The following is a 27849-nucleotide window of genomic DNA, read 5'->3' on the forward strand; positions in this document are numbered from 1 at the left end:
ATATTTAAATGGAACACATACAGCAGTGATTCCCATCATGTAGGTCGCGACCCCAGATTGTGTCGCTAATTAATTTTAAGCCGAATGTGAATATAACATCAAAACAGTGAATAACATTGATAAACAGCAGCTACAATAATTTGGAGCCAAAACGTCCCGAAAATTCCCAGTAATATCAGGAATCACAATAAGGAATTTATTGCCTTCCCAACAATTTCTATGGCGCAGCATTCTCCCAACTTCTCGCCCTTAAAAACAAGTACCGAAATTAATTAAATGTGGAAACTGCCTTGAGGTGTGCCATATTGACAACGGAGTCCAGGATAGAATTGCTAGCTAAAAAACTGCAATCCTAACCATCTTATTAAGGTCAGTTCATAAACATACTTTACATAAAGATGAAAATTTGTGTACGAATTATTCGTAATTGATTTGAAATTAATTAATTTTTAGAGCCACTTTGGAATTTTTTTATGAATAAATTTGAAATTAATCATAAATTTACAGAATAAATAGTTATATCACAAAGAAATAATCTATAATTTAATAATCACAATATGTAGCAGTATTTTGTACAAAAATGTATATTTATAAATTATTTTAAGGATTGGGGTTACTTTCTGATTGCTTGTTCTAAAATGGGTCGCCATATTTGAAAGGTTGGGAACCATTGACTAGAGATTCGAGTCGATTTCTATTTCTTCCGCAAGAAATGTATGTCCATGATTTAAATTTCATAAAATAAGGGTATAATTCAAGTTTTCAAAAGGTTAAGCCCTCTTATTCCTCTTAGGGGTATACTTAAATGTTCGGGAATACTACCATTCTCTTCCTCAGTAAATTTTACATAAGAATACAATTTTAGATTGTATGTATTTTCTTTAACCTTTCTGGTAATTTAGCGTATTTCTGTAAAAATCAGCTTGTGGATATTCTTATCTTTTAACGTACATTTTCGATGGGGGGGTCTTCAAATTAAGAAACACGGTCTACTGCTGCGGAGTTTCAAACCAGAAATCGTTTGGATCGCTAACTACGCTAAATCGGAATCTATTTTTGCTATAGAAAACACACACACACACACACACACACACACACACACACACATCATATACAAACACGCACGCAAACATTGGGTTTTATAGAGAAAGTTTTTGAGCGTTAGACGCCCAGATTGAATTAGTATCAGAATATCTGTACATCGTGTATTTATAGCGTCACGAAATGTGGTGAGATGCTTGGTTTTTTTTCTGAAACCGTTAAGTTGTGTTTTCTTCTTTTAAGCTAAAAAGAGATTTCGTTGGAAAGAAAATATTTAAAAGGTGTTATTTTTCTTGCGATAATGAAACTGTGGGGAAAATGTGTTTTGACGTTGCCAAAAATCAGTAAACGCGCCCTATTTTGAACTACGGAAAACTATAAAAATACGACTTGCTTCATTTAATGAAATATTTTGAAATAATACATGTTGGAGTAAACAGGAGTTAGGTATATATATATATATATATATATATATATATATATATATATATATATATATATATATATATATATATATATATATATATGAACGTGTCTGTGTGTCTGTCTGTGTACATTTCCCTACGCATTAACTTTGTCAATTTTTAGTCTACAGGCTCGAAATTTGATATACAGGGTACTGAGATTTGGGAAAATCTTTGGGGTTGGTTTTCAGCCAGAAATTTGGTTGTTAAGTGGTCAAAGTTCAACGATTTGACCTTTGAGAACTCTACCAAACTTCTCCGCCAATTTTGGGTCTAAACACTTGAAATTTTAGATATAGGTTCCTTGGACATGGATCTAACTTAATAACTTGAGTTGAGCCCAAAACAATAAATGTTAAGGGATCATAATAGGAGTCAAATATAAAAAAATGTACCTTTTTTTCTCAGCATACACCGCCAAACACCCGGGCAACGCTGGGCACCCATGCTAGTATATATATATATATATATATATATATATATATATATATATATATATATATATATATATATATATATATATATATACAATGGTTGTGTAGTTTAGTTTCCTAAATCATCTGAAACTCCTGTGCTTATCAAAGAGTGTTCGATGAAAACACGGAGCATGTTTATAATGTTTATTTATATAATGATAATTCGCTACATATGTGTATATATGTCAGAATGTTCAGAGAAACAATTTCATCAGACCGAAAAAAATCATTCGGTCTAATGAAATGGTTCCTCTGAACAGAGGTCGTTAGTACGCAAACCTAAGGTTGGCTTTGTTGACTGGGTTCGAATCTCCCCCCCCATATATACATATATATATATATATATATATATATATATATATATATATATATATATATATATATATATTACCAGTTCCGCCCGGCTTTGCTCAGGCCCTATGTACTGTTCATAACTTTAAAAATTGTGAATATGTACGGTAATGCATTTCTATATAATAGGCTTCCTTAACTAACATAGAGTAAAGCTGGTAGAGACCGCAGAGGTCAATTTTTTTTTAACTTTGATCCAAATTGTAACCCCTTAACATTTATTGATTTGGGTTCAACTTAAATCAAAATGTTTGACCCCTGTCCAAGTAATCTACATCTAAAATTTCAAGTGTTTAGGCCCCAAAATTGGCGGAGGAGTTTGGTAGAGTCTACAAATATCAACTCTGTAAACTTGGACCCTTTGCCAGCCAAATTTTTGTCAAAAAACCGATTTAAAAGCTTTCTGCATGTCTGAATACCCTTTATATAAAATTTCAAATGTTTAGACCCAAAATTGGCTGAATAGTTTTTTAGAGACCGCAAAAGTAAAATCTATTGAACTTTGACGCCTTGGAAGCCAAATTTTCAGCAAAAAACGATTAAAAAGCTTGCCCTATGTCTGAATACACTTTATGTAAAATTCCAAATGTTTAGACCAAAAATTGGCTGAGTAATTTGGTAGAGACCGCAGATGTCAATTTTTTTAAAACTTTAGCCCTCATTATGATCCCTTAACATTTACCGTTTTGGGCTCAAATCAAATTATAAAGTTAGACCCATGTCCAAGTAACCTATATCTAAAATTTCAAGAGTGTAGACCCAAACTTGGCGGAGGAGTTTTGAAGAGTTCTCAAAGGTCAAATCGTTGAATTTTCACCCCTTAACAGCCAAATTTCTGTCCGAAAACCGATTAAAAAGATTTTCCCAAATCTCAATACCCCTTGTGTCAAATCTCGAGTCAGTAGACCGAAATTGACAGAGTTATTTGGTAGGGAAGTATACACACAGAGAGAGACGGACACACAGACACACAGACACATACGCACAGAAACATTTTCACTTTTATAAATATATAGATAGATATGAATATTTTTATTTATAAAGACAAATATTACATAGTCGCTACACTAAACATGCTTATCTTTTGGACAATTGGTTTGCAAGAAATCAAAAGTCACTCATCAGGCGACGCAATAAAGTTTATTTGCCACCGAAGGCATCTGGTTCTCAAATGAAAGAAGTGAAATATATTTTTTATTTATAAAAAAATAAGATATTGAAACGCTAAATTTAAGTGGGAGGGATGACATTAAATGATTTTAGACTCAATGAGAGGAGTAGAAAGAGATAAAGAGGTAAAGGAAATGACAACGAAAAAGAAAAAGAAAGAAGAATATATATATATATATATATATATATATATATATATATATATATATATATATATACTAGCAGTTCAGCATGACTTTGCTCGGGCCCTATGTACTGTTCATAACTTCATGTGCATATGTATATATATAAAAATATTAAAAAGTTCGACTCATGTCCAGGTAACCTACATCTACAATTTCAAGTCTTTAGACCCAAAATTGACGAAGGAGTTTGATAGAGTCTACAAAGGAAAACTCTTTCAACTTTGACCTCTTGCCAGCAAAATTTTTGCCCCAAAAACTGATTAAAAAGCTTACTGCATATCTGAATACCCTTTATGTAAACTTTCGAATGTTTAGACCCAAAATTGGCTTAATAGTTTGCTAGAGACCGCAAAGGTAAAATCCTTTGAACTTTAACTCCTTGGCAGACAAATTTTTGGCCAAAAACCCATTAAAAAGCTTGCGCTATGTCTGAATACACTTTATGTAAAATTTCAAATGTTTAGACCAAAAATTGGATGAGTAATTTGGTAGAGACCGCAGAGGTCAGTTTGTTTTTTTTTAACATTGACCCCAATTTTGACTCCTTAACATTTATTGTTTTGGGTTCAAATCAAATTAAACAGTTTGATCCAGGTCCAAGTAACCTAAATCTAAAATTTCAAATGTTTATTTGCAGAGGAGCTTAGTAGAGTTTTCAAGGGTCAAATCGTTGATCCTTTGACAGCCAAATGTCTGTCCGAAAACCGATTAAAAAGATTTTTCCAAATCTCAGTACCCCTTATGTCAAATCTCGAGTCTATAAACCGAAAATTAACAGAGTAGTTTGGTAGAGAAATATCATCATCATCATCATCATCATCATCATCGGTAGTCACTTGTGACGAGTATGATTGTTTTCCCGTCAATGAGAGTAGGTTTGGTCATTTGTGGGTCCTCAGATGGCTGTGGAGACCGATCCTTGACCCACAGACTTTATTGCAGTGGGGGATGTGTGGGTGGTCGTCTGGGTAGTGTAAGAGGCGGAAGAAACCGTGTTGGTAGTAGATCTCTCCTTCCTCTGCTTCCTCCTGTTTTCTGCGGCTCTGTGGGAAATGTACGCACGCAGACACACACACACACACACACACACACACACACAAACAATTTCACTTTATATATATATATATATATATATATATATATATATATATATATATATATATATGTATTGTATAATATATACAGGAATTTACATTTATATCGGTAGTCGGTACCGACGGTTTCAAGCCCGGTAGTTGAGGACTGCTCTTAATGTCCGCCTCAGGCTCTCTTCAGCCGACTCTCATCTGTCTTTAACCGGAACCGGAACTCTATATATGCACACCATAATTTTTATTTATTTATTTATTTATTTATTTTATCCTTTATTTTTTTTTTTTAATTTATTTTTTTTTTCTTGTCTGCTACTTTAATAAGGTAATAAATTTGAAGCAATAAATTAAAAAGTATGGGATGATGCCTTCTATATTATTATTTTTCTTTAAGCACCCCCCCTATCATTTAGTTTAAGTCTCATTTAAAAGCGTTTTAAAAGTTCATTTGAAGTTATGTCTAATCTCGTTTAAAAATAGGGTAATAAAATTTAGATTGAAATAGACCTAGGAAGTGCCCAGGGGATGGTATATACTAATATTTAAGTATCGCTTTGCGTTTAAAAATGTTTAAGATTTATTTTAAAATAATATCTAGTTTCGTTTTAATTACGGTAATAATATTTAGTTAAAATAGACTTAAAATGTGTAAAAATATGGCATATGTTTATATTTTAGTATCGTTTCACGTTTAAAATTATTTAAAACGTTATTTTAAAATTATATGTAATTTCGTTTTAAAAACGGTATTAAATCTTAGATTGAAATATGTCTAAACGGTGTCAAAAATTGGCGTGTTTATATTTAAGTATATTAAGTATAGCATGATCTCGCTCTATTTAAAAACACGTTTTAAAACATTTAAAATTTTAAATTTAAAAATTCTCTCTAGATCTCGTTTAAAATGGGTGATAAGATCTACAATAATATAAATTAAATATTTTGACATGTGTCTATAACTAAACCCCTTTTTTTATCTTCACGTTTTATCTTTTTTTTCTGTCCCAATTTATAAGAAGCGATTCTCTTCTATGTATACAGTCCTTCAAGCATTCGTTTCTTACATTTAAGCATCCATCTTCTTGGATTGCTTTTAAAATGTAATATTTTTCGGCATTGCAGAGCGAGCATTGTTTTAGCTCTGGGGAGTATGAAGGTTTTTGCTCGATTTTTTTCCATTTCACCGTAAAAGGTGCACCTTCTTTTAACTGCCAGATCTTGTTTGCTAAAGCCGTATTACTTCTCTCTTTTGCTCTAAAAGAGCTCATGTGCATGTAATATCTCTGTTTAAACGCCCCCTTCGTCGTTCCAATGTATTTATTAGTTACGTTTGTGGATGTATTCGTTACAGTTGCCTCATATACAAGTGACTCTGCTTTACCATTCCCTTCAAGCGGGCACTCATTTTTGGTTCTGCAAGAGCAGGTTGCATTTTCCCTCTCTATTGGTTCTCTAGAGATGATGGATTTTATTGACGGTGTTGCTGAGTAGCTTATTTTAATTGTATTTATATTGAATATTTTATGTAGCTTGTGCTTTTTTGGAAAATGTTTATCTAGTGGTTTCAAGAACAACCGTCCTACTTTAGTTTTTATATTTAATGAGAATGGAGGTAGAAACCAAATTACTTTCCGTCCTCTGTTTTTTTTTTGTGTGTTTTTTTGTTGGTTATGGGTTGGTTCGAATCTTATTTGTTCTTTAAATCCACTTTTATGGAGCGCGTCATTGTAATATGGAGCTGCTTGTTCATTCTGTGTGTGTGTGTGTGTGCGTGCGTTTGCGTTTGCGCGCGCGTGTGTGTGTGCGTGCGTGTGTGTGTGTGTTTGTGTGGTTCTGCTGAACCAAACCGACTTTTGTCGAACTTATCCTAAAATTTAGATTAGAGTTGATTAGGGTTCAATCTGAGATTCAATAAAACTTTGTAGAAGTACCAAAAATATTTTTAAACTAAAAAAAAAAAATTATACAAGGGACGTTCCAAAAGTTAAGCCGCCTATTCTTATTTCGCACGGAAGTTTCATCTGTCTGTTGCAGATATTGGCAAGGTGTAATTTTAAGAAAGTAACCCCTGTCATGGATGTGCATCAGAATCAGAGATGTGTCATTGAATTTCTCCATGCAGGAAAAATTGAACCGATCAACATTCACCGGCGCCTTTATTGAATGTATATGAAGCCAGTGAAGTTGATGTCAGCACAGTTATGAAATTAGTTCACCAATTTCAGAGTGTTGACAGAGATGTGGGTGAGAAAGCGCGCTCTGGACGTTTATGACGAGGCATCAAAAGAGTCTGCAAAAATGCAATGAGAATGGTGACAGCTATGTAGAAAAATAAATTCTGGAGTACAAAATAGTCGCTCGTTTTCATAATACTACTCTCGTCTTCGTAGTTCGTCAACGTTTTAATTTTTTAGTTAAAAAAAAAAAGAAGGATGCCTTACTTTTGGAACGATCTCCGTGATTATAGAAACCTGTTTACAGGAAGGTGTCACAGAGAGGAATCTATGCATGTTAGCATGAAAAATAGCATTAAATTTTGTAAGTTATAGCAAGTTCCAATGTGAACGTTAAACGCTGAAATGTAAACTAAGATTGAAAAGGATAGTCGCTATCTTTATGAACAAATTGAGGAAGAGACTAAGCACATAAAACGGTACATATTTTCTAATAATTAGAAAGTTGATTTTAAACATCAGTTTTCTTTTTTCCGTCGTGTTGAACGTGTATTATTTTAAAATGTTTTTGCTTGTAGGAAAACATGATGTAATTTAGACAGACAAGTTGCCTAATAGTGACATGCATTTCAACTCTATCTGTATAAGAGCGTCGTCACGATAAGAGCCAGATTCGCCCTAAAACGGAGAACTGCTGTCACATCTGGGCAGGAGCTGCTCATTCAAAACCGGATTCGAAACCTAGTAGATGACGCTCTTTTCTTTTCCTTGCAACCACTTTTCCATGGAAGATACGTTGCGAGCCTGTGTCTGCCCTATCGTTATTTTCATGGCAAGTGTTCGACTGAACTCCAATTTATGGTCCCCTCTTGTCAAACTTTCACAAAAAAAACAATTAACTAGCTACAACAACTATATACGATTTCCCTCACTCTATATGTGCCAAAATCTAAACGTAGATTCCATGAACAAAGCTTTTTTCCCAGAACTGCCCGTCTGTGAAACACTGTTCCGGTGGTCTACTTCCAGGTTGAATACAACATAATAGCCTTCAAGTCCAATGTAAACAAGTTCTTGTTGAGCCGTCCCCATAAATAATCAAATTCTATCCAATTTACACCATTAACGATTACTAAACTACCATCTTACATTAATTAACCCTTATCCCCGAGTGGCCTTCGGACCTTGACAAGTGGTGACTCTCAAGTAAAAAAACACTAATAATAATTTAGGTGACTGAAATAGAAATTTATGGGATTTCTGTACATTCAGTATAATAAGTTACAACTATAAATATTGTAAAAATTTAATTTCTATTTCGTGCAATTATAAGCTCAATAGTTTTGTATTTGTTGAAAAAGTTTCCGATACGTGGGCTATTTCACCTCCGTGGCCCATTTAATCCCGGCGAACCGTTGTGTAGAAACTTTCATTGAGACAGTGTTTATTGGTTTTTATATTCTAAATCTGTATATTCATTTTTTACTGAAAATGTTGGAAGTAAGTGTTAGTGAAGAAGTTTCTCCGAAGGTTTTAATGTTTTAATGTTTTTCATCGAAAATAGTGAATGAGTTTTGCTTATATTCTTCGGTTGAAAATAAAGAAAAAAACATTAGTCAGAAGATTGTCGCCGTAGAAAAGACGACATGATTCCATTTCCGATTAATGAAAACCGGTTTTCTTTTTTGTTCCAAACCATCTACTAGTTGGCCAGTTGTGTACAAATCCCAAGAGCGATAATACCCTTCTACCATGTCTGAAAGTGACACAATGTTCAACGAGCGAAATCAGAGATGCGCCGTTGTACAATTTATGCTCTTTACCGATCCAAGTTATGACAACAGGACCATTGCCAGCACCCTCAAAATGCAAAACCGACGGTTCAACGCTTGAGGGCGCAGCTCAATAAAGTTTCTGGCCACGGTTATGGTTTTTGTGTGGTTTCAAATGAGGGCCACATCATGCCACCTCACATCTTCGAAGTCGGCTTGAAAGTCAACACCAAAGTGTATCTGGATGTGCTGAAGAGTGTGGTGATTCCCGGGTGCCATCAGGTGGCCACTGGCAGATCCTGGATGTGACAGCAGGACTCTGCGCTGGCCCATAAGTCCAAAGAGACCCAGGAGTGCTATTACTTTGACCCTTCTGTCACTGCCCCTACCTCCACGGACCTGAACCCACTGGACTACTTCGTTTGGTTATACATCGAGATCACTACCAACATAACCTCTCACACCAGCAAGGCCGCCATCCGCTGAGTATTCGCCGAGTATTCGCCGAGCTCCTACATGCTCCCAGTTCCGGACCCGTATTGAGGCGGTAACTGAGTCTGAAAGCGGCTACATTGAATAGATGTCAGATTAACTACATAATCAATTGATTTATTCAACAAAAGTTTTTCAATAAAGATGTAGTGTTGCTTTTTAGGGCGACAACTTTATCGTTCTACACTGTAGTTTCTGAAATTAAAGAGGAAATAGTCGAATCATTCAGTTATAAATTCTATACATATATGTAAGACTTACGAAAGTGTTGTAGTTATGCACAACAGATACGAACTGATGTATAATCACACTCTTTATTTGTTGTGTTCACGTTTCTATTCAGTATGTTTTATTTCTATCAAATACCGAGTTGTGCTTTTCATTTGGACCCTTACGAAAGCACAACAGAAATATTTAAAGAAAATTTGATTTTGCCGATCATATTTGAAGGCGACATTATGAATATGATCTGAAATGGTCGTTTAATTAGTCTAGCATTGAGTGATTAAACTTAATAATAGATAGAGGAAAATTCCGGAAAATAAAGCATTCCGATGTTCACTTATTCTTGAAATGCACTTAGGAGACTATTTTTAATGTAAATGAAAGTGAGGGGGCAGTTATTATTTAGTTGTAAAAACATGGTGTAGTATATTAGAATTATATTATGTCCTAAAAATATTATATTTATTAATATATGGCATATGGTGATGTGAGAAGAGTGAGATGACTTGATGGAAAGAAAGTGAAACTGTTTGCAACCTTTTGTGGAACTACATATTTTAGAGAAGCAGTTTCTTCGGAATAAATGTGATAATTTTTAAATGAATATGAAATATACTCATAGTTTTTTAAACCACGCTTTTAGAATTGCATTAAGCAGTGAGAGAGAAAGATTTGTTAAGAATGTGTGTGATATTTTCCTGTAGTTATTAAGTGAAGATTTGTATCCACATGTTAAAATTCAGATGATCCCTACTGTGTTTATATAATAGTATTCAGTAATAACTAAAGCTATTTATATAATAGTTTTATTTACACAAACATCTAGGTACACGTCATTTTTGCAAGAGCTTCGGTTGAAACGTGTCATGATGTGCAATCAGATGTTTTGTAAAAAAAATTATATATAAGTGTACATGTATGTTTATCAACAGCCAAACATTCATAAATTATTTTGAGTTAAATTCTCCTATGGTAGATTCGTCGAAAGATACTTAAAACATCGTTATAAATACATAAAATCTAATCACATGAAAAGTAATTGATTTAAGTTCAATGAATGTGAATTTTATAACATCAGAGCATGCATAAACTAATGGCCTAGAAATTCATACAAAAATATGTACATCCCCACACACGGGGTAAGGTCTTTTAATCACCTGAAATTTCATCGCACGGCTATTAATCACCAGACATTTAATCACATGGTTGTTCATCGCATGGATATTTAATCTCATGGAGGCATTTAATCACTTCAGTTTAATAAATGCTAATAAAAATCACGCTGCTTTTAGATACAGAATTTTTTAAGTGGCTTTAAGCACCACCAAAAACAGTCACAGACTTTTTCAATATATTTTAGGTAAAGTAATTAAATGCACACGTGTTTACATGTCTGCGTGATTATCTTTGTGTGTCGTAGGCATGTCCAAACAAAGACGATAACTAGCACTTAATACAAAGCAGTTATAAAAGTGATCTTACATAGAGTTAATTACTGTTAATGAATGTTTTTTTTTAAATGTTATTTTATCAACATTATTTAAAAAGTTTCTTTTATAAAGTTCTGCTCCTGCGTTCTTTAAGAATAAAATAGATATTGAAAAAGTTTATTTTATAATATTCTGTACTGTTTTTTTTTTTAAATTCGGTATTGTTTGTTAAGATTAAGTAAAAAAAAAGAAAATGAAACTATTTGCAGAAGTTTGTTTACATTTTTCAGTGAAAAATAAATTAATTAAAATAAATGTTATGTTTATTGTTTATTTGATAAAAAGTTTTTAGAAAGACGGCTGATATTTACTTTAAGCGGACAGATAGCCTCTCCTCTAACACTTGCATGATTGGTAGGGGGTTAGTTTTACCCTATAGATTTTAATCTCTTGTTAAAATAATTCCTAAATTGTCAAAGAGGCTAAAAATTTAACGTAATAAAAACATAATCACATAAATAACATTATTACATGAATGAATTTTATTTTTTCCTTGTCTCAGTGTCGAATGTACACGTGATGAAAATGTGATTAAATGTCTAGTTAATATATGTCCGTGATTAATAGTCGAGTGATTAAATATCAGGTGATGAAATATCGGTAAACCTCCACAAACACCAAAAAAGCCTCAGTGTTAAGATAAAGATATATCGGGTGGGTCAAATTCTTTGCGGTAGAATTATTTTAAGTTAAATTCTTCTATGGTAGATTCGTCGAAAGGCACTTAAAATATCGCTATAAATGCATAAAATCTAATCACATGAAAATTGATTTATCTGCCAGTTCCCTAATGTGTCTTTTTTTTATAACTTATCAGAGAGATGCAAATAATAGAATATACGTGGATTTTATAGAATTTGTTGCAACGCAAAAGTATGTTATAAAAAATGACGTTAAATAAAAGTATAAGAAACAGACATAAAAATAATGATCATGAAAATAATAAGTATTTTTTAAAATACAGCAGAACCTCGGGATACGGTATTAGAAATTAGTGGCACAGCAATGTGTTTATATTTTTTATTAGGTTTTTATTATATAGGTTAGTTTCGAGGAATTTTCTTGTTCTTCTGAGGTATTCCTTTCCACGTTTCTCTTTCATTTCGGTTGCTTTGATGGTGTCTGCTTCCAGAAATTCCAAATATTTGTAGGTATGCTGTTCACTTACTGCCCTCATTTCTTGGTTGAGTAGTTCCATACCTTTCGTTGCCTTCAGTTTTCCCCCTTTTTATAACTAGCAATGCGCACTTTTCCATACCGAACTCCATTTGGATATCCTGACTGAAGATTCTGTGAACAGCATACCTACAAATATTTGGAATTTCTAGAAGCAGATACCATCAAAGCAACCGAAATGAAAGAGAAACGTGGAAAGGAATACCTCAGAAGAACAAGAAAATTCCTCGAAACTAAACTATATAATAAAAACCTAATAAAAAATATAAACACATTGCAGTGTCACTAGTAAGAGGAAATAAACAAGACAGACAGCAGAGAAGCAAGGGATAAGAAGAGAAAAGAACATTAGAAGAGAAACAGCTACATGAACGATTCATAAGGATGACAAACGATGAGACTAATGAAAACACTTGGACATGGCTACGAAAAGGAAACCTAAACAGAGAAAATTAAGTCTTAATAACAGCCGCACAAGATAATAGTGGTGGGACGATTAATCGGAATCGGAATCGTTAATCGTTAATCGTGAGAATCGTGAATTTTGGGAGTAATCGGAATCGGGATCGCATCGTTAAAAATACATTAGATTTACGATTCTTTCATTATGATTCTCTAATATTTTTAAGTTGAACTGTTTGTTTGAAGTGATAATAATACTGTCAAAAATTTATGATAAAAACGTCATAGAACTGTTATTAATTTCATGGTGCATGCTTAATTCATGGTTAAAATATTTGTTTGACTTTTATCTTCAATAAAACAAATTTTACGAAAAAAATCAAATCGTTTTCGAAATTCTCTTAATTGTATTTCCACTTTTTCGCTGTACCAAAAACTTTCGATTATATAATGGTATATTTCAAAACAACAATTCCACGGGAATCGGAATCGTACTTGGTATCGGAATCGTTAACCAACATTTTCCTGGAATCGGAATCGGAAAAATTTAGGAATCGCCCCAACAGTACAAGATAACACGAATAGAACCAACTACATTAAAGCAAAAATAGACAAAACATAATAAAATAGCAAATTTAAACTCTGTGAACAAAGAGATGAAACAATAAACCACATAAGCGAATGCAGCAAACTAGCGTAAAAAGAATACAAGAATAGACAGGAAGTACACTCGAATTTATGCAAAGAACTGCATCTTGAACATCCAGACAAATGGTACCAGTACAAACCGGCAGCAGTACTTGAAAACAGAAGTCACAAAATTCTATGGGACATGGACGTAGAAAAGCAAGAAGACCGGATGTTATAATAGTTAACAAGAAGGAACACTTCTGCCAGGTTGTAGATTTCGTCGTTAGAGCAGACCACAGGGTGAATATTAAGACACCCGAAGAGTGGAGTAAATACACGGAACTGGCCCAAGAGCTGAAAAGGGTATTTAAAATGTAGAAAGTTAGGATAACACAAATAATAGTAGGAGTACGAGAACAATCCCGAAAACTTTGAAAACAAAATCGGAGAGATTGGAATCAGAGAGATTGCTGAAAAGATACCACGGATAACAATAATAAAAACTGTTGAAATATTAAGGAGAACCTTTGAATGTGGAGACTAATACTAGTGGGATGGGTTATCTCAATATTTTATAAGAATCTTTCACTTAGTGATGCAAGCACCAAAATTGGCACAAATGACGTTCAGAACATACATTAAAAAAAAAAAAAAGTTAGCAATCAGAAAATTCAAGGTGGCTTCCAGTTTTCAAGATGGCTGCAGAAGCAAACCTGACAAATTTCAATTTTAGTGCTTGTATCACCAAGTGAAAAATTGTTTCAGCAATTTGCCCCACTATACACATGAGCTACAGTCACTAGCCAGACAAATAGAAACTATTACAAAGTAAAACACAAAGAAACACAACGTAGAATTGAGAAAACTGAAACTGTATAATTTTATGTTAACCCCCACCCCAAGTGTCGGCATCAATTGGTACTCGCAAAAAGGCCGAGAAGGTTGGAAAAACTGGGGGAGAGAGAGCACTAACCAGACCTCCACAGAATTAGTGCAAAGAGGAGTGGAACCTTGGGAGGCTTATTGCTATCCAATTCCCAATCAAGAACAATAGTTACTGTCAGTGAGAAGTCAATCGTGAGCGACTGTTGAGATAATGCAAAATAATGTACACATGTTACAGAAAGAGATGGAGAGTACGGAAAATCTGGGGAGATGTACTATCACTCAGATCTAAGGGAACACGGCCGGTAGTTGTCAATGAGCAATCTCTGATGACCTGTGTGAAAACTCACAGTAAGCGAATAATAATAATAATAATAATAATAATAATAATAATAATAATAATAATAATAATAACAACAACAATAACAATAATAATAATAATAAGATTAATAATAATAATAACAACAACAACAATAACAACAATAATAATAACAACAACAATAACAATAATAATAAGATTAATAATAATAAAATTAATAATAATAACAAAAATAACAATAATAATAATAATAACAACAATAATAATAATAATAATAATAATAATAATAACAACAATAATAATAATAATAATAATAACAACAATAATAATAACAATAATAATAACAACAACAATAACAATAATAATAAGATTAATAATAATAATAATAAAATTAATAATAATAATAAAAATAACAATAATAATAATAATAATAATAACAACAATAATAATAATAATAATAATAACAACAATAATAATAATAAAATTAATAATAATAACAACAACAATAATAATTATAATAATAATAATAATAATAATAATAATAATACAAATTTTTTATTTTATTTATTTTATTTTTTTATTTTCTTATTTATTTATTTTTCTTTGTCCCATACGTATGTGTGATAGTGCAGGATACCTCTTGGATACACAGGAGCTTTACACTATCCCTGCATCAGAACCACAAGTAAAACAATTATGGGCTCGGTGTTGCCACAAACACCAAATCATGAAAAATGTCAATTACAAATAATCCAAACCTTGGGACCCAGAAGAAAGGTTTGGGTGTCATGATCGGCAGGTGCTCCTTCGTTAGCCAGCATGGGGGACACGGTCGTCATCCTGTAAATATTGGCCAACTTTCTAGTTTCAGAAACTCAAATGACATGGACGCTGAACAGGTAAGTATAACCTCTAATTTCAGGGAACAAAATGATACCGAACAAACACAACACATTCATGATAATCATCAAAAGAAAAACAACCGTCGAAAGAAATGGACAACAAAAGAGAATAGACTCGTAATGGAATGCTACTATAGAAGCCATCCTAAATATAGATATGGAGGTTATCGGAAACGAATGAAAGAACTATGGGACCTATCCAGTGACTACCATACGACAGAACAAAGAATTGCGGACGAAGCAAGACTGATACTCAAGAAAGGTTGGCTCTCCAAACTAGAACTAACAGAAATCCAGCGAAAAATAAATGATGGAACTGAACAAGAAGCATCCCCCAACGGAACCACACGTAGAGCAACCTCACAAGTTGAAGCCTCACAAGTAAAAACACCAAAGGTCGAGGACCAACAAAGAACGAAGCCTACAAACGTGGAAACCGAGAACAATGAAACAGAACTAACAGAGAATGAAGCAAATAAAATAATACAGCTGATGAACAAAGAAAAAACAAAGCTCCCATCGTTAAAGAACCAAGAGCAGAAGAAATTAAAAACTGAAACAGCGAATGTTAACAAACTCCTCCCACATATCCCAACAAACACAATCACAGACTTAAACAACCTGATTTATGCAGGCGCCAAAATGGTAAGTATGAAACTTAAATCAGAAAAACAACCGGGGACAAGCGGACCGACAAAACCTGGATGGGAAATAAGACTAGAAACCCAAATACACAAACATAAAAAAGAAGCCAAAATGATCAACAGGAAGAAAGCAATGTGGAGAAAACGGAATATTGGAAATGTAACTGACAGGGAGAGGCTAAACAAGAAACATGAAGAACTGGACCAAAAAATAAAAGCAAAAGAAGCGAGATTGAGACGATATAGATATAAATCTGAACAATGCAAACAAAACAGAACATTTGAAACTAATGAAAGCCAATTCTACCAAAATGTGAATGGAGGGGAAAAAAAACAGAACAACCAAATCCGACAGAAACATAACTCTACTGGAGTAAAATATGGGAAGAGCGACGAGATCACAATAGAAATGCCGAGTGGCTGAAAGATATGAAAGAAGAGTTACAACAAATAGAAGAAGGAACAGTGAATGGAATCAGCAAGGAAACCCTAAAGAAAACCATAGGAAAAATGGCAGACTGGCGAGCACCAGGGCGCGATGGGATACATGCATACTGGTTCAAAAAATTCACAACCTTACACGAAAGGCTAGCCCAAAACCTGAGAAGATGTATACAGGAAGCAAGCGTACCAGACTGGATGACAAAAGGTAGAACCACACTGCTACAGAAGGACACGGAGAAAGGAACCGTCCCTAGCAACTATAGGCCAAGCATGTGCTTACCAACTATGTGGAAGATACTGACAGCACAACTGAGGGAACAAATCTACCACTCCCTGAATAACCATGGACTCATCCCCGAGGAGCAGAAAGGATGCCAAAAAGGAAAAAGAGGAACACATGACCTGTTATATATAGATCAAAAGATCCTAAAGGAGGTAAAAAGGAGGAGAAAGAATTTAGCCTTGGCATGGATCGACTACAAAAAAGCGTACGATAGGATCCCCCAAGCATGGATAATAGAATGCCTAAAAATGTATAAAATACCAAGCAGGATCACCAACGTAATAGAAAATGCAATGAAAATATGGAGACTGGAATTGACAGCTGATGGACAACACATAACAGAAATTAACATACAAAGAGGCATCTTCCAAAGAGACTCGCTATCACCACTACTGTTCATCATAGCCATGATGCCCTTGAACAGTATTCTGAAAAAGTGGCAAGCCGGATACAAGTTCTCCAATATAGAGGAAAAAATGAACCACCTGATGTACATGGACGATCTGAAACTTTTTGCAAGGATCGAAAAGGAGCTAGAGACACTAATTAACACTACCAGAATCTTCAGCCAAGATATCCAAATGGAATTTGGAATGGAAAAGTGTGCACAACGAGTTATAAGAAAGGGAAAACTGGAAACGACAGAAGGCATGGAACTACTCAACCAAACAGAAATGAGGGCACTGGGGAAACAAGACGACTATAAATACTTGGGAATTCTGGAAGCGGACACCATCAGAGCAACAGAAATGAAAGAGAAAGTTGGAAAGGAATACCTCAGGAGAACAAGAAAACTCCTGGAAACTAAATTATATAGTAGAAACCTAATAAAAGGTATTAATACATGGGCAGTATCACTAGTAAGATACTCTGGACAGTTTATAGGGTGGACAAAAGAAGAACTGAGACAACTCGACCAGAAAACCAGGAAACTCATGACCATGCATAATGCACTACACCCAAAGGACGATATTGACAGACTCTACGTGAAAAGGAAAGACGGTAGGAGGAGACTGATCTCTATAGAAGACTGTGTGAAGGACACGACAAAAGAACTAGAAAAATACATAATGCAAAACACTGAAAGAATAATTATGGCAGCGAGAGACACTGAAAAAAACAAAACAGAAAACAGAGAGACAAACGACAAAACGAGAAAAGAGAAATGAAATGGGAAGAGAAATAACTCCATGGAAGATTCATAAGAATGACAAAAGATGAGAATAATGAAAACACCTGGACATGGATGCGAAAAGGACATATAAACCGAGAAACTGAATCTCTAATAACTGCAGCACAAGATAACTCGATAAGAACCAACCATATCAAAGCAAGGATCGATAAAACACAAGAAAACAGCAAATGCAGACTCTGTGGACAAAGAGACGAAACGATAAACCATATAGTAAGCGAATGCAGCAAACTTGCCCAAAAGGAATGCAAAAACAGGCATGACCAAGTGGGGAGGGTGGTACACTGGGAATTGTGTAAATGATAAATGGTACAAGCATAAACCTGCAACAGCACTCGAAAACGAGAACCACAAAATCCTATAGGACATGGACATACAGACGGACAAATCCATCCAAGCAAGAAGACCAGATGTTGTAATAATTAACAAGAAAGAAAAATCCTGTCAAATCGTGGACTTTGCAGTCCCAGCTGATCACAGGGTGAGTATGAAAGAAAAGGAGAAACGAAGCAAATACACAGAGCTAGCTAGAGAGTTAAAAGGGATTTGGATGATGAAGAAAGTCCAAACAGTACCGATAATAGTAGGAGCACTAGGAACAATCACGAAAAACTTCGAAAAAAAGAATGTCAGAAATTGGAATCAGAGGAATAACTGCAAAAGTACAATGACTAACGATAATGAAAACGACTGAAATAATAAGGAAAACCCTTGAATGCGGAAAATAATATAAGACAATATAACGAATAAGCTTTACAGGGAATGAAGAACACCGAAACTGCATATTTACAAGTTCTACACCACCCATCATGCATTCCCCCCATTGTTTCATCACCGATCCCCCCCCCAAAAAAAAATGATACCAAAGGGCCGAGAAGGGTCAATAAGGACTGAAAGACCGAGGAACGAGCGCCAACCAGACCTCGGCTGGACAAGCGCAAAGAGAATTGGGACCTTGGGGAGGCTGAGTGCCACTCAAATTCCAATATAAACCAATGGCCACTGCCAGCGAGAAATCAATGGTAAGCGGCTGTTGCGATGATGCAAATTCATTTGCAAATGCTATCGAAGGAGGTGGAGAGGGCTGGACGTCTGGGGAGACTTGTTGTCACTCAGCTTCCAGAGAATACCACAGGTTTCCAATCAGATCGTTTGTTGACTTGTGTGAAAGCTCCATGTGAGCCAATAATAATAATAATAATAAAGAAGAAGAAGAAGAAGAAGAAGAAGAAGGACAAAATATGTAAAAGAAAAACAGGTGATAATAAAAATATAAACTGAGAAATATATGTGTGTGTAAAATATAATTAGATGTTTGATTGTTCATCAGCATGACTGAATCAAGCAAGATTCCAAACCAATAGCAATTCCGCTAGTAGTAAAATAGAGATATATTGCGTATGTTGTCATATGTACGCATATTTGTCGATGCATGTATATGTATGTACGTTTGTGTGCGTTTGTATGAATAGATGCCAATGGGTATTTATGTACTTGTGACAAATAAAATATTAGGTATATATGAGTGTGCGTGTCATTTCAGAACCTATGAGAAAGGAACACACACAAACAAAGTGACTTTAATATAATAGAAGATAGATGGATAGATAGATGGATAGATAGAGAGAGAGAGAGAGAGAGAGGGAGAGAGAGAGAGATAATAAAGATATATACATTGTTATATATATATATATATATATATATATATATATATATATATATATATATTCGCATTAAGTACAAAGAAAAAGGTCCTACAAATCTTTTTACGAAGCAATAAACAAAAATTGTATACACCGAACACTTCACTAATAAATAATCATCTTTTTACCTACCACGCCAATAATATGATAATTTACAACACTATAAATAAACTAGGTATTCCAACAATATAAACGCTATCACAAACCATAAAACATGCAATAAAAGCAATGAAACATTTTTCTGACACTCCTGGGCCTGATATGAAAGACTTACATCAAATCCGTTGCCAAGGTCGCTGGTAAAATAGTTCAATTATCCTACCGCTGGAAAAAAAGTATCCTATTCCTGATGCAATCCTGTAATAGTCAAATACGTCCTAGGATGGAACACTGTTGTCATATCTTCTACCTCTTTTCCAAAGAAGAAACGTTGCGAGCCTGTTTCTGCTCTATCGTTATTTTCATGGAAAGTGCTTGTCTGAGCTCTTATATATGCCCCCTCTTGCCAAACTTTCACAAAAAAATACTCGACTAGCTACAACCACTATCAAAATTTCCCCCACTCTCTATCTGTGCCTAAATCTAAACGCAGATTCCATGAACTAAGCTTCTTCCTGGAACTGCCCGCCTGTGGAACTGTTCCACTGGTCTGCTTCCTGGTCGATTACAACATGGTAGCATTTAAGTCTAATGTAAACAAGTTCTTTTAAATAATCCAAATTCTCTCCCAATCTACACCATTAACGATTACTACACCTTACATTCACTAACCCTTAGCTTCGAGTGGCTTTCGGGCCTTGATAAGTAGTGACTACCGTGTAAAAAATGAAAAATAAAAAGGTGGCACTCAGAACATCCTTTTCTGACTTGATATGATATAAAACCAACTTCTAAATCTAGTGAGTGATCTCGTCTTCTCAACCCTACAACCTGTTACTTTTGCTCTACTCTATCGTTACTTTCTTAGCAGGGACTCGGCAGAGCTCCATTCTATAATACCCTCGTAAAACATTTACAACAAAAACTCAATAAGTCCCCTTCCTCATTGTGTACCTAGAACTCACGCGGAACTCATATGAGCACGAGCAAAGTTTCTTTCTTAAAACTGCTCATTTATGAAGCACATTACTATGGGGTCGTTTTCCGGCTAACTATAATATTGCCGTTTTCAAGCCTAATGTAAACAAATTATTTCTGAGTCGCCCTCTTAATAAATTTCTCCACAAGTTTCGTCTCTTTGTCCATCGTTAAAAATCCCCTCAGTGTCTCACCGTCTACATATCAAACCCAATAACCCTCATCCTCAAGTGGCATTCAACCTTGATAATTGCTGACTCTTTCCTAGTGTTTTAATTACTGTTTAAAGCAATAATTATTCAACAATACATTGTAATCTATATTGCACTGTAGAGAACCTGCTGTTGATTTTATATAATTATTTTTTTATATATAATGACTTGAATTAAAGTTTAAAATGAAAAAGTTAAAAATTCATACTTCAATTCAAACAGAAAATTGTATAACGCGCCCCTGTCATATCAAAGAAACTACTGTTCATTTTATACGCTTGGCCTTACTGCGCGTGTGGTGATAATAGTTTGAATCTAATGTTAAAATGAAAAAGTCAAGTATCATGGTGCAATTGTGCTTTAAACAGAAACATTCATTACTAACGCGCCCTTGTCATATCAAAGAACCTACTGTTGATTTTATATGTTGGGTATTTCTGTGTGTGCGACACTTCTGAAATGTACTCGTGATGCTAGGTTGTGTAAATCATTAAATCTAGTCAAAATCATATGTTCCTCCTTTCATTGGATTATTTTGCTTATCGATTATCGATACGCATCGAACACATTCCGATACAAAACTTTACTAAGAAGACTGCCAGACATATAAAGTACATTTGTGTGGAATTTCATACAACAAAGTTGTCAAATGGGATCTTATAGGTAAGAAAGTTATTTTATATTCTTAGAAAACATTACTCTTTGACAGTATCTATTTGGGAGAAAAATTTCAGCAAAAGTAGATATAAGGTTTTGACTTTTAGAAAAATCAGCTTGAATAATACGGTTGGGAATGAACTTAGAGATACCAGAGCATGACGTGACCAGGCGATTGAACTGGGTCTCTCAAACTTCCCGTTTAGCTAAAAGTAAAGAACAAACTACGTTGTTGTAAGTGACTATTTATGTGTCAAGGTAAGGAACTGCTTAGCCCCCAGGATGTGGTTCTAAAGCATCACGAGTTGTCATCTACGGTCTACATGTGGCACGTTTTCTGAATAATGAATACGATTTAGGTATGACGCAATCTAACACACACACACACACACACACACACACACACACACACACACACGCGCACACACACACACACAGATATATATATATATATATATATATATATATATATATATATATAGTCATCTACATACAGTAATACCTAAGCTCAATTTGTTTACAGAAAGAGCATCGCTTAATACGCTAATGGTAATTTGTATATCACTTCCCAATATGCTCAGCCTTAGATAGGGAGCATTATAGTCATCCACATACAGTACTGTTTCGTTGTTTCACAGCTCATCAGCGCGGCTAGACAAGCAACTACCTCAAGCCAGGATCGAAACCCGACCGCCAAAATGACAGTCAGAGCTTCTAACCATTTCGCTATTTGCTGCTGCTATGCGGGTAGTGAATTAACAGTGTTTTGACACTGTCAAAATACCTAAGCTCAATTTGTTTACACAAAGAGCATCGCTTAATATGCTAATGGTAATTTGTATATCACTTCCCAATATGCTCAACCTAAGATAGGGAGCATTATATATATATATATATAGCTATTTCCCCTTTAAATGGCGGGGGAGGGGCAAATTAATTTAAGTGACTTAAAAGTCTATACTTTTACATTATATTAACAATGATTTTAAATTACATAAAACATATAATGCATTATATATATATATATATATATATATATATATATATATATATATATATATATATATATATACACGTGTGTGTGGGTGGGTAGGGGGTCCTTCTTTCGATCAGTAGATATCTACCTGCTGATGCAATTCTCTACCTAGCCAGGTAGTCCAAGGATGGAGTATTGCTGTCAAATCTGGTCAGGAGTTGCTAGGAAGACCTTATCCTGCCTTGATAGAGTTCAGAATAGACTTCGTAGTCTAGTGGAGGATGCCCTTTTCTCTTCTGTGACCTCTTTCTCACAGAAGAGACGTTGCTAGCCTGTCTCTGTTTTATCGTTATTTTCATTACAAATGCTCGTCTGAGCTCCAATCTATGGTTACCCCTCGCCAAACTTTCATGAAAAACACTCGTTTGGCTGTAAAAACTCTCAATAATTCCTCCCATTCTTTATCTGTGTCTAAACCTAAACGTAGATTCTATGAACAAAGCTTCTTTCTAAGAACTGCACACCTGTGGAACTCTCTTCTGTTAACCTGCTTTCCAGCTGACTACAATATGGCCGTCTTCAAGTTCTTGATGTGCCGTTTCTCTTAAGTAATCCAATTACCAAATTTACCCTTTTAACGATTACTATGATATTGTCCTTTAGACCACTTTACACTCTTTAGCCCTTATCCTCGATGGCCTTTGGGCCTTGATAAGTGGTGATTCCTTTGTAAAGAAAAACTATAATTATTAAATAATCATTTACTATAATAATTTACTATAATAATTAATGACTATATATATATATATATATATATATATATATATATATATATATATATATACACACACATTACTTTAATTACATGAAATAATCGTTCGTTTATTCATTTTTAAATACTGATAATTTCATTAAGATTGGACAATTCTCTGATATTTAGGAAATTATTTTCAATACATTTTTTTTGTTAAAAACAAATTACTTTCACATTTATATCCCGTCCGTTTTATCTATTTTCGAATGAAAGCAAAATGAAACAAATGGTGATTGTGACCCTATGGCTCACTGGTAAGACGACTTGGTTTTGGAGTTCGAACCGTGCAACTAGAAAAACAGTTATTCTTCACGCTGGTGATTCTCGAAAAAGGATGAAACACATGTGTATGTGGAGAAAAATTATAAATGTTTATGATAATATTGTTTAAAGCACTCTTAATGCAGGATGGGCCTTTCAAGCTGCAATATGCTGCAAGATTAATGTTTATATGCGATGCTGCGTCCAATTGGATTGTTGAGCAGTTAAAGTGTTGTTACATACTAGTAGATATGCCCGCTTTTATAGACGTAGACTTCTTTCGCCATAGCCTTTAAGTTCGCCGAATCCATTCAAGGATTTAGATTTTAAAGTTAGATTTGACTTGAGTACGGGGTCCGAATCGTACGACCGATAGAACTTATTTTCCACACTGATGATTGTCGAAACAGGAGTAAATATGTGTGCATGTGGATAAGATTTTTAAGGCAATCTTGACTAAAGTCGTACGCAAGATGGCGGTCGTGAACAGATGTAAAAAAATAAAATGGAACGCAAATTTTAGCGAAATGAAATTAGCGAGTCAACTGTACAGCCTAACAAGAAAAAAAAAAAACTCCACTACTGATAACAACAACTAATAATAAGGGTGTTTCAATTTTTTACTACTCTGTAATTCATATGAATATGTTAATGATGAAATGAATAAACAAAAACAAAATGTTACCAAAGGCAAGCTAAGTTTCTTTTTTGTCTAACTAGATATGTTTTTTGTGTTTTAATTTATTTATTTACATTTTTCACACTACTTTTCCTCTTAACCAAAAAAAAAAAAAAAAAAAAAAAAGACATTAAAATTGCTTTGTTTGCTATTTTGGAAGATTACATTATTTTTTGGTTATTTCATTGTTTTTACATTATTTTTCATTTGATTATTTTGTTTTGGTAATTATGCAGAGAAAGGACCATGAAATTCAACTTTTACGGTATCTTTTGTTTATGAAATTATTATGTGAAACTACAGCCCTGTTTGTGAAACTACAGTCTTATTTGGAAAAAAAAAGTTTCCTAGTTTTTTCATTTCATTGTCTTGTGCAGAGAAATGACAAAAAGTTCCATTTTTTACGGTATATTTTGTTTATTAAAATGTTATGTGAAACTACAGTCTAGTTGAAAAAATCTCTTAGTTATTTCATTTTATTACAATAAGATCTAAGGGAAGATACTGAATTTGTTACCAAAACTCTAAATTCATCCTTAATCGAGGTATGACGACATAACTCCTTTAAAACTTCAAATATATCACATTTTTTATGAAATTAAATATTTTGTTTGAAATTTTATGAGGGAACTGACCTAAGGTGGCTTTGGGGGAAACACCCTGCTTTAAAATTCAAATATATAGTGGTTTGATATATGATGAGAAACAACATACATATATATATATATATATATATATATATATATATATATATATATATATGAATAAAAAAGAATGCGAAAAGTATAAAAGCTTATAACTTTTCTTTATTCGTTTTTAATTGGTGACGTGCAGGAATACAAAATAATAATATTATGAAAAAAAATTAAAAAACTTTTTTCATAAGTACATAATTTTCGACCGATCCTTCAGTCTTCATATATATATATATATATATATATATATATATATATATATATATAGATAGATAGATAGATAGATATAGATACAGATATATAGATAGATATATATAAACACTCATACACACACACACACACACACATACATATTTATAGAAAAACTATATCTATAATATAAAGCTGAATATGTGTGCGTGTGTGTGTGTGTGTGTGTGTGTGGTCACGAATATGCTCCTATATGGTTGACTATTTTTAAAACTGATTACATATAATGATAGAAGATGTATCGAGACACAGGAATGGGTATCTTTGATCTGGCAGAACAGTGGTTCATTAAAATTGTGGGGTCTGCGTTCGTGCCTGGTCCACAAAGTATGGAAATAAAAAATTTAAAAATTAAAAAAAAAAATGTTTACAAGTGTTTTTGATATAAATGTACATAAGAATACTTTCATAAGTATGTTTTAACTTAAATAGGGATGGTATAATAAAATCGTGGGGTCTGCGTTCGCGCCTTGCTTCCACAGAATGGAAATAAGCACAAACTTTAATAAAGACTTTTCATATCTATCTGCGTAAGTATACTTTGATAATTATGTTTCAGTTTGAAGAAATATGGTATGATAAAATTATGGAGTGTTCGTTCGGGCCTGACCTTCATAGAATGGAAATATGCCACAAAGTTTAGCAAGGTGTTTTAATATAGATCCACAGAATATTGTGATAAGTGTTTCAGTGTCACCGGGTATGGTATAATAAATTATGGGGTTTATCTATTTTATTTTTACTTTCATCATATTTTGCTTTGGTTTTGATACTCCCAAATTCGAAGCTACCTCATTACAACCCTTCCTTTTCATAACATCATACTTTCATTAATCGGAGTCCATTTTCTGTACGCTGCTTTTTGAACCCAGTCAACGACGGGTACTTTAGTATATATATATATATATATATATATATATATATATATATATATATATATATATATATATATATATATGTATATATATATAAACACACACACATACATACACACATATATATATACATATTTATAGAAAAACTATATATATATATATATAAACACTGTATATATATATATATATAAACTATATATATATATATATATATATATATATATAAACACTATATATATATATATATATATATATATATATATATATATATATATATATATATATATATATATATATATATATATATATATATATATATATATAGTGTTAGGGCGATTAATTGAGAATCAAAAACTCGTAAGAATTGGTATCGCAAACGGTACCGGAATTGGAATATTTTATGCCTATTTTCCGATGCTAAAACGATTCTTTAATATTTTTTTTAGTTTGATTGTTTTGTTACAAAACGTAATTCACCATTACTGATAAAAGAATTAGTATTTGATTTTCACCGACTAACTAACCTAACATCGTTATATCAGTAACACACAGGTGTATGTTTACGTCTACGAAAATATACGTGCAAATTTCATATAAAGTATTATTCCGGAAAATAACTCAAGAGCTAAACATTTAGAGATTTGAAATGAATCGGAATAGGTAATTCTGTCGGAATTTAGAACAGAAAACGATTATTGCATTTCCATCTTACATTTATTCACCCTTATCCTCGAGTGGCCTTCGGGTCTTTATAAGTGGTGACTCACTTGTAAAAGTAAAAAAAAAATCGATAATTAAATCAGAATCGGGGAAAAGACTGGAATCATCCTATAGATAGATAGACATCGATCGATGCTTCCGTTCAGTCTCGAAAGAAAAAGGATACCCTCTGTAGGGCAGCTGCGCGTGTAATTCTAAGGCAGGGGTTGCGCAATCTCTAACCACTCTTCTCCTGAATCGACACTGCTTGAGTCCACTGGCAAGGAGAAGTTCAAGCTGACTGGGAACAATGCCGAGATAAGCGAAGAGCACATACAGCACCTGGAAGTTCCAAATGGTCACCCATTTAGTATTGACCAGGTTCATTGCTTAACTTCGGTGATCCAGCGGAACCGGTCTGTCAACGTGCGGTATATATAGATAGATAGACATGTTGGACAAATATTAACAAAGATAAAATGAACTTACCCAAGCAGAAATACGCTGTAAGTTAATGTCCAAATCTTTATATAAATATTCGCGTTTGCGCAAATCATGTTTTCGAAAGGAAAATTTCACTTCCAAAAAAGTTCGTTCAATAAAATGAAAAAAAAAACAACTTTCTTTTTCTTTTCTCTTTCTGCTACTTTTCTTTTCTTTCTTTTTTTTTAATTATATATGTTTCTTCTTTCTCAATCTTTTTTAATTTATATCTCTTTCTTTTTTTTTTTTTTCCTGCTTTTTTTTCCCCGAAAGCCTGTTTTCGTTCTATGTGCCTTTTCACAACGCGTCCGATGATCCCAAAATTCGAAATGATTCTCACTACCACCGCTTCGTTAAGGCCGACTCTCGCACGGCAAGCGTTCTCCTCCTACTTCTGACTTTCAATTACCTACTGCTACCGATGGGACTTGTGTGTGTGTGTGTGTGTGTGTGTGTGTGTGTGTGTGTGTGTGTGTGTGTGTGTGTGTGTGTGTGTGTGTGCGCGTGCGTGTGTGTGTGTGTAGTTTCAGATCCACTGAAACCTGTGTGTTTATTAAAGAGTGCTCAATGGAGGAGAGCAGGTATATAGTCTGTTTATTATGCAAACATTATTGGTTACATATGTGCATACATGTTTCAATGGAACCTCAATTTAAAAAGA

The 27849-nt window shown here is 33.8% G+C and overlaps 1 protein-coding gene across 1 annotated transcript in view; it reads right to left on the reverse strand.

Moving 5' to 3' along the window:
- Nucleotides 1-27602, reverse strand: part of LOC145243517 (acetylcholine receptor subunit alpha-like 2) — a 180441-nt gene extending 152839 nt beyond the window's left edge. Inside the window, exon 1 of the mRNA XM_080106483.1 lies at nucleotides 27195-27602. Within this exon, the coding sequence (XP_079962609.1) occupies nucleotides 27195-27262 (68 nt within the window). The 5' untranslated portion in view covers nucleotides 27263-27602. The remainder of the gene's footprint in view (nucleotides 1-27194) is intronic.
- Nucleotides 27603-27849: the final 247 nt, after the last annotated feature.

The sequence above is a fragment of the Euprymna scolopes genome, chromosome 22 (assembly GCF_053919585.1).
Source record: "Euprymna scolopes isolate OS-2025 chromosome 22, ASM5391958v1, whole genome shotgun sequence".
In the NCBI taxonomy this organism is placed as follows: domain Eukaryota; kingdom Metazoa; phylum Mollusca; class Cephalopoda; order Sepiida; family Sepiolidae; genus Euprymna; species Euprymna scolopes.